The sequence below is a fragment of the Haliotis rubra genome, unplaced genomic scaffold (assembly GCF_003918875.1).
Source record: "Haliotis rubra isolate DU_JTF1 unplaced genomic scaffold, ASM391887v1 Scf140, whole genome shotgun sequence".
NCBI lineage: Eukaryota > Metazoa > Mollusca > Gastropoda > Lepetellida > Haliotidae > Haliotis > Haliotis rubra.
In genome coordinates, this window is record NW_025765337.1 from 1,938,133 (window position 1) to 1,947,718 (window position 9,586).

The following is a 9,586-nucleotide window of genomic DNA, read 5'->3' on the forward strand; positions in this document are numbered from 1 at the left end:
TGTCAGGGTGATGTGAAAATAAGGTTCTTTCTTGTAGCATATCAAGGGATCTGTTCAGATTTCATGTTTTCATGTATCTGTAACCAACGCATCTACCTACAACGAGAATTGTTCATGTCTGCTGTTTTGATCAACCGGCCGATACGTACACCAAGTAGTGAGAGGTGTCTCTGATTCTTCATGTATGTTGCAGTAGGAAGCTTCATAAATGTGCCTACAATTGACAAGATTACAATTATAGACTCTTGTAGAGGTCGATATCGGTTTTTATTGACCTGAGTAAACTAATATCGACCGAGCTTGCGAGCTTGAATGGTATTTGATAGGTATGTATGAAAGTGGAACTTTGCGAAGAGCTTCACAATTGAAGAGATAGTGAATCGCATTTTCGAATACATTTGACCTGTATAGTATTTAGAATCGAGCTTCCTTGAATAAATATTCCCATCTGCTAGTTTCGGTCATTAAGTTAGCAGTTATTTGATTATAAATGAGCTGTGTCATATTGTTGGTTCCTTGTAGACTGTAGTGTTCAGTAGTCCATTCTGTTGCACTTCTAAACGGCACGAATAACCACTTTAATATCCCAGTATTTATAATTGTCTTTCAGACAACCGTCAAATATGCCCACGCCAAACCCAAGTTGATCGGTGTCGAGACATCATCCAGGTATTCCGGATCCACGCCCCGTGAGGTACATATTATGAAGACAGCGACTCAACTGTGTACATTTTCCTTAAAACACTTCTCTCATCATGGAATTAGCATACGTGATGCATCACCAGCTGATGAACGTCATCAAATCCAACTTACAACATCCCCCGCACGTGTTTTGTCCATGGTGGAACATCGTGGTTTGAGGTACTGCATGCACACACCACTGTGAGGGTTACACACTGTGTCCTTCATACAGCTCTACAGGAATATGTTACAGCAATACGTAAGCTGTAGGAACATTGGGGCGTTTCATTTTATGCTCAGATGGGTTGTTTTAATTTTGTTCGTAAATATTTCGTGTGGGTCTACTATTTAGTATCTGACTGTTTCAGAGGCCGCCCTGTATCCCCATGCAGATCCCGCAGGTGAAACCCCGGACATACAATAGAACGCAGCCTCCTGACGTCACTGTAGTCACCGCCTTTTTCAATCTGGGGCCATTCCAGAAAGGCACCGGAAGGATATTTAATTCTAAATTGTACATGTCGTGGTCAGCAGTGTTCACACATCTGCGAAATCCTTTCATCGTTTACACAGACTCGGTAGACATTGCTGAAAGTTTCTCCAGATGAGAGCCGGTAAGGAAGGTACAACGAAAATAGTTCTGGTGGACAGAGAAAAGCTATGGTCTTTCGGATGGGTAGAGAGGATCAAGCAAATCTATTCAATCCCAGGATACCCAAAGTTCCACCCGAACACAGTCGTGCCCGAATACACATGTGCTCAACACGCCAAATATGAATTGACAGAACAAGCAGTTAAAAGTAATCATTTCAATACCACTTATTACACCTGGATCGATGTCGGTTATTTCCGACTGATCACTGAACGGAAGAAAGAGTTTGTTATAGTAAAACCCCCAAATTTTAACGAATCACGCGTGGCCATGAACCAAGTCTACGACGCGAACATGGACACGCCCCCTGAGACTATCTTCAAAGGAAACCATGTGTGGATTGGCGGTGGGTTTTTCTTCGGATCTCAAGACACATTGCCTTTGTTTATAGCAGATTATCGACAGGCCGTCCAACGCTATCTGGACATGTCCCTCAGCTGTACAGACCAACAGGTACTATTTTCAATGAATACGAACAAAGAAAAGCATATTGTTCAACAAAGAGTGCCTATTCAGCGATTTGTAAACGATGTGCCTGGTGACTGTTGGTTTTTTCTGGGATATGCTTGTTACAGGGAATTGTTACAGTGACGTGCAAAGAAACATATTCATTTTTTTAAATTCTAAAAACCAAAATATACATTTTCATGACACAGAAGTTGATGCATATTTGTGTTATGTTATAAACATGACATCAGCGGGCTGTAAATCTCGTGAATTTCGATTTAACAAACAGAGGAGAGTTTTGCGGATCTGTTTCTTTATACTTCGGAATTTCTGATTGGGTTGGCAAAATCAAAACAAGATAATTTGACCAAGAAGTTTACCTTAAGCTTCCGGTATATCGATGATCTAATATCGTTCAATGACCATGAAATAGTCAATTGCCAGCCACTGATTTACCCACCTGAACTTGAAATCTCTCCACAAGGCTGTATGACAAAAGGGATGATTTCAACTTTCAACTTTGAGGTAAAATCAAGCGTGCTCTTGTTATCAGGATTTCAAAGAGCGTTATACCACTTTTGCTCACAAGTTGATTGATCAAGGTTACAATATTCAAGGCCTCAGGAAAGCTTTCAAGAAGTTTTAGGGTAGACATGTGGAGGAAATTTACGAATTTGATGCATCAGTGACAAAAATAATGTCTGATGCAATTTCGTGTGTTGACTTGTACCATACGTTCTCGAATTATTTAAAGGTCCGGGTTAGAATGTATCTTCAGTAATCCAAGCTTGTCGTAAGAGGCGACTAACGGGATCGGGTTGTCAGGCTTGCTGACTTGGTTGACGCATGTCATCGGTTCCCAATTGCGCAGATCGATGCTCATGCTGTTGATCACTGGTTTGGGTGGCCCAGACTCGATTATTTACAGACCGCCGCCATAAGGCTGAAATATTGCTGAGTGCGGCGTAAAACTAAACTCACTCACTCGAATTATTTCAGATGAACAAATGACTAGACTTAGCATATGTTTATGAACGGGTGCCACAGGTGGGCCAGGATACGCTCACCTTTTCGCGAACACCTGGTATCATCACTATTTCATAGTGAGTCATAAACACATGCTCTGTCATCATATCGCAACGTGACAATCACTGGATTGTCTGGCACTGACTCGATTTGTTTACAAGCATCATCATACAGCTGTAATACTGCTGAAACAGATGTATACCCATGATATAGTCACAACTGTACAATCGACTCTGTTTTTAGCAGATATATCTTATGGACGTGTACAGGGTTTTGCCGCTTCTATTTCATATGTTGTTGTTGCATAATAATCACAAATATTTTCTATACGCCAGTCAAGGTGTGTCTGGTGACATTTGCTTCACACGAGTTGACGACGTGATCTACACGACGGGGACTGTAACAATACGTAACAGTCGGGGGATGTATCTTCACGCATATTCAATAACAAGAGTGTTCCGGCGTTAAACAATATATTAGGGTATCATTCATCCTACCTCCTAGACACCCGTGAAGATCCGGGTTAGAAGTGATCTTCAGTAACCCATGCTCGTCGTAAGATGGGATCGGGTGGTGAGACTCGCGGACTTGGTTGACACATGCCATCGTATCCCAGTTGCGTAGATTGATGTTCATGCTGTTGATCACTGGATTGTCTGGTCCAGACTCGATTATTTACAGACTGCCGCCATATAGCTGTAATATTGCTGAGTGTGGCGGAAAGCTAAACTCAAACTATTTCCTATAATGCCAAACTTCACATAGATAGCAGCAAGCGTTATCCAATGTATCATGTTGACGGCATTACACTTGCTGCTGTAGAGAATGGTATTGTTTCTGTAAACATGGTATCAATCCAAGGGAGGTAAGTTACTCTCAGTGTATTGTAACAAATAAATAATACACGACATAGATCCTCGAGGAAAAATGTGTTGTTTTGATCTGCAATATGGGGAATATTGCTAAAAGTGGCGTAAAACCATACTCACTCACTCACTCACATATCGCTCTGGGTCGATCTTTGTTGCATTGAAGTCGGCAGTGAAGACTGCCCAATGCTCACTAACAGACCCAATATGGGAGTGAGTGAGTGAGTGAGTGAGTGAGGTAAAGTTTATAGTCATATCGGCAGTATTTCAGTCTCTAGGTGACTAAAACTAGTGATAAATTCAAGATAAATGCAGATAATTTTTAAAAACCTGTCGACGATGGATAGTAAAAATAAATAGAATATCACTGAAACAAGAATTAAAACTGGCATTTATCTCTAAATTTTATAGCAATCAGGACAACTCAATATTTAAGAAAACCCGGCTGAGTATCGCCAGCAACTGAAAGTTGATCACCATACTTGGGCCCATGTGGACTTGAAGTGCTTTGCTATCTACATGGACCCTAGCTGGATTTACACCGTCTCTTCAATCCCTGGCGACTGTACTAAGTTTTAGCCATCATTTAAAACATAAAAATTCTACGATTAAAAGTTCGGTAGAGCAAAATTGACCTTGAAGGTTGAGGGACTTACGTACGTACTCAGGAGGACAATAATGTTACAATACTTTATCCCTTCGAGAATACAGCCACTAACAATTTCGGATGCTAATTCTACCGAATATAAAATGCAATGTATCTATGTACAGCATTATCAATCAAAATGTGTGCAATAATTCAATTTCTTTTTAAAAACCAAGACTCTAAGTATTAAATATCAACTTACGTTAAAATTATCGTTCAAGGAAGAAACTTTGAAATAGTCATCTTTTGTGATGGAAAAATCAACACATTTAAGCAGGACATGCTTGACCGTGATTCTTTCATCACAAGACTTTGTGTGCTGGCGATTAGGTGCCTGATTCTGAGGGTGTTGGTTTGAATCCCAGGTGGTACTCAACCCAACACAGGTACTAGAATCTGTACTTTACTAAGAAAGTGTAATCCCCAAATGTAACATATGTTACATTTGACCACTTTCTAAACGGCATTGTGTAATCATAGTTTTCGGCCGTAGGAGCCGTGCCAATTTACATTTATCGGAGGGGTACACAAAGTCCACCGTCTAGACTACCAGTTGTCCGACTTACATTTTGTGGAAGTCGCGGTGGCTGAGCGGGTAAGGCGGCTGACCTTGTGTGCTGTCGATTAGGGGCCTGACCCTGAGGGTGTGGGTTCCAATCCCGAATTGGACTATTTGTCTATATTTATAGTGTTTGTAAAAATATATTTAAGGCGCTGTAATCTAGAGGATATTGTTCTGGATCCAATGACAGTGGCACAAGCAACTGCGCCACCATCCTTGGATCCGTCTGTATGTAACGAATTGTATGTATTATGTTTACTTCGTAATTGATTAAATTCTTCTTCATACTGAATTTGGTTGGTTTCTGATTTCTTGAATGTTGTCAGTGTTAGGTCTACTTGTGGACTCACGAGTTGCCAAGGAGGAGAAGAAACCAGACGGGAAGGAGATATATTTCCGAGCTCAGTGCCAGCAGCAGAAAGGAAGGTTTGATTCTTATTCCTAGAGGTGGAATAAGCGAAGACTTCTTGTTGTACATATATCTTCATACAGTTGATTAAAGACACAGTTATATGCATGGTTGGATTCATTAGAATGTAGTTTAGCGACAGACTGCAAAGATAGTTTTATACGTCGTTGTTTAAGAGAAGGCTCAAGGGCCTCGACGTAGAGACTATCAACAGAAGTTCTAAAGGATCCAAGACAAAGCTTTTAACCTTGCATCCTCGATAATCTCCAGGGTACACGTTCCGATAAATCTCCACTATATCCTGGATGCATCTACGGCTCGAGCCGATGATTTTATTACCTCCCTTGGTTGGCTTTTTATCCAATCAGGTGTCTACGCTGGGAAGTTGAGCGTACCAATCACAACTCACTTTCGCTTTTTAATTATCTAACCGATTAAACTTGGCAACACAATAATATATTGTTGCAGAGGTACTCTGAAAGAGGTAGAAGGAGTTCTTGCATGTGTTTTTCAGACCTGTCAAATTGTCTGTATGTTTTCCCCCTCAAATCTGCCACCGCTATCTTTGTTGACACTGGCAAGCTTGGTTGTAACGCCGGCTTATCTGATTGGATACCGTGAGAATGCGTAGCCAGTAAAGTCATCGGCTCGAGTCGTAGATGCATTCAGGGTATAGTGGAGATTTATCGGAACGTACACCCTGGAGATTATCGAGGATGTAGACCTTGGCGGTAGACATAATCTAATAGTTTCAGGTTGCAGTTACCTTCCCCACCATATACGATGGAGCCGTAATCAAATTTCGAGCAGATGACTGAACTGTATAAGTGTAGGAAGGTAGTTTGAAGTTGAACGACGTTTAACAAGCCAAGTGGCTTAATAAAATCATGACTCTATGAAACTCTTCTACACTAAAAATGTCAAACTAGAGTATAGAGTGATAGCCAATTTGATGGCTTGAAGGAATTCAGCAACAATTCCATCTGAAGCAGGTGATATATGTTTTACTCAATGTGTCATTTGAACTATCAGCTCCTGCTCGGAAAATATTTGGGAAAATTTTCTCATCTGAGAATAACAATACTGGATCTGCTATACTCCCATCGTCATCAACTATGTTAGCATTATCGACAAGTCACAGTAAACTGGAAACGTGTTCATTTAGAAGATAAATAGTTACGTTTGTGAAATTTCCGGATTCATCGTAATCCAACACCCGCAAATTTAGTTTAAAACCGACGGCGTTAGCACCCGCAAATTTAGTTTAAAACCGACGGCGTTAGCCGGAGGTTTTTTAAACGCTTAAATTTGCGGGTGTTGAATTACGATCGATCCCGGAAATTTTACAAACGTAACTATTTATCGATATTGTAAACCATAATTACAGAAAAAACTCTTTCGTAGGGCAGGGCTATCGGTCGCAATTAGGTCAGTAAATCACACGCTGGAATTCGTTGACCTGACAAGGAGAACCTTTCAGGGATTTCCAACACTATTCGACAAGGGTAATTAACCAATCAGATTGCGGAAAACACTCACTATCGGTTTACAATCCATGTTTGACCGGACATAGTGCTAGATCTTTATCCGGCCTGTTGCCCCACAATTCTCCGGAATGACTTAGGATCATTTCTAGCGTCTATCAATCTCATTTTCATCGAAAATGATCGCTTAAATAGTACTCTCAATCCTCTAAAAACTCACAAATATGTCCCATAATACATATAGCTATAGGATCTGTATTTGTCCCTTTCTGCCGATCTGGCTGCAATTGTAATTTTAAAGGAGTTTTTATGCACACTTCTAGCATAATCAGCTGCTGCCTGGTACAACTCAGCAATACAAGAAATAGAATTATCAACATCTGAGGAATAGTGTTATAAGTGTCATACATATGACCAGTGTGCCCTAAACGAGCTGTGGCAACGAGATGAGAATCGGTTGCCTTTAGCATTTTGGTCAAGAAATTAAATTGTCTCTGTCTGGCCGAAGAAGAAGTGCAGATTCTAGTACTTTTGTTACGTTCGAACCCACACACTCAGAAGCACCTAATCCCCAGCACACAAGTTATCGATATTATACGTCTGACTCCTTCAGTTCACCCAGGACATTTCATGATTGTGACACAAATGTGTATGGATTTCAACTACTGCATTTATGTAAACAGTTTGGAATCCACATTGTCAACGGAAGAAGGATTTCATATTCACTGAGTAATTACACATTTATTTCACATTCAGGGACCAGTATTAATTGTTGACTACTTTATTGTATCAAGTGAGATGTTCAACGAATTGTGTGATCTGGAAGTGATTCCAAGAACAGAGTCCGATCACATGCCCTTTGTGTGTACTTTTCCAAACTTATTCACAGGTGCAGAAAATGAAACTACAGCACCAAGTTGAAGAGGATTCCCTAGATTCAAGATATCCAGTACCTTTTCAAATGATGTCAACTATCTCTGTCAGTCACAAGATATGCTAGTCAAATTTCACTGTCGCTTGAATACAGATATTAATTCAGCAGTGGCAATGCTCAATGACATACTAACATCGTGTGTCCAGGAACAGAAACCTAAGAGGAAGGTACAGCTGCATGGTTTGTCATTGATTGCGAGAGCCTGAACCTAAATAAGAGTAAATTGTTGAATGTGTTCAGACACTGTAGAAGCAAAGAAAACCTCGTAAACTACATAGATGCCAAGTCATAATTTAGAAAATGCTGTGATCGTAAGAAAGTTGAAATGGATGGTAACATTGCTAAATACTTAGAACATGCCGCAACATATGGAGACTGTAAAGAGTTTCGGGACACTGTGAAATGAGTAATGAACTATAACCGCTCGTCATGTCTTGTAAATACGCAAACTCTATATGCATACTTCAAAGATTTGTTGAATCCTGTGCGTGCTGATGTGAACGGCTCATTTGATGAACTTGTCATGGAATATATAACAAACCATTACTGTGAACACTGTGAACATTCTCTTGGGAGTGATCTGCTGTCTGATGCAATCACTGATGACGAGATCCTGCAAGCTATAAAACAACTTAAATCTGGTAAGTCTCCTGGTGATGATGGCATACCTCGGAGTTCTTCAAAGCCCCTCAAACGTCACTTTTCTTATTTCTGAATCCACGTTTCAATAAAATCTTAGATACAGGACCGTTTCCAGATGCGTGGAATGTAGGACTGATATTGCCGATATTCAAGACTGGATCTTCTCTTCACCCCAATAGCTATAGAGGAATTTTGCAGCTTAATGTGGCTGGAAAACTATTCACATTTGTGCTGGAAACCAGATTACGAACATGGACTGACTTAAATGAGGTTCTCCTTGAAGCCCAAGCTGGTTTTCGCCCAGGATATTGAACAGTTGATAATATCTTCACCCTTCAAGCATTATGTTCAAAATACCTTTGTAAAAAAGGTGGTCGTTTCTACTGCGCTTTTATTGCTTTTAATTCATGGATGCCATGGTAAAATATATTCGACTGCAAAACTTAACCAATCCTTCTTTATGGCTTCGAGATTGATTTAAACATATTTTATTCACAAATGTGAAAGGGATTGGGGACAAGTTATCCAACTTAAAATACCCGCTCCCTAATATTTGCATTCATACAGTTTCAATTATATACATCTTAGGAAAGAATACAGAGAAGAGATAGGAAAGTAAAAGAGAGAAGAGACGAAGGGACACGACTTATGTGATCACTCAAAACGTTTTGATTGATGAATAAAAGTTTGCACACATTTGAAAATACATTCATTCTGTTGAATAGTCAGGTCAGGACTTCCACGTAACATTAGTGACAATGTTATTGAAGAATCGCGTTTTACAATATTATAATATTTAACATTAATATCCCTCTTTGAATGTTGTACAGTTTACATTCTAATAGGAAGTGATGTACATTTTCACAAGCATTGTCACAGTAACAAGAAGCAGAATGTTTCATGTTGAAACGATACAGATCGTAACTTAACTGACTAATCGTATATCTCAACTTTATTGTGAATAATATTAATTTTTCTAATACCAAACGAGTAATATGATGGAGCTACAGGTTGCTCACACTTTAAATACGACTTAAAACTTTTTAATGAAGGTCGATTTCTTTCGGTTTCAGAAATATTATTCCATATTATAACAGTTGATGGAAAAAAGGAATCATACGAAAGTCTTAACCTTGCGGAAGGAAGGATAATATTGTGAGCATTCCTAAGGTTATAGTTAGATCTGGATCCCACACTATCTGGAGTAATATCTTTTAAGTATAAAGGAGCTAAA

General features: G+C 39.7%; 1 protein-coding gene across 1 annotated transcript; it reads left to right on the forward strand.

Moving 5' to 3' along the window:
• The first annotated feature begins 639 nt into the window (after positions 1 to 639).
• LOC124268898 lies at positions 640 to 2,080 on the forward strand. Its single transcript, XM_046703919.1, has 2 exons — positions 640 to 694; positions 1,050 to 2,080. The coding sequence occupies exon 2, from the start codon at positions 1,286 to 1,288 to the stop codon at positions 1,922 to 1,924; it is 639 nt and encodes a 212-aa protein (XP_046559875.1). The 5' UTR covers positions 640 to 694; positions 1,050 to 1,285; the 3' UTR covers positions 1,925 to 2,080.
• The last annotated feature ends 7,506 nt before the right edge of the window (positions 2,081 to 9,586 follow it).

What these genes read in the sequence shown, in the direction of transcription:
- LOC124268898 (XM_046703919.1), top strand. Translation starts at nt 1,286, where the DNA reads ATGAGAGCCGGTAAGGAAGGTACAACGAAAATAGTTCTGGTGGACAGA.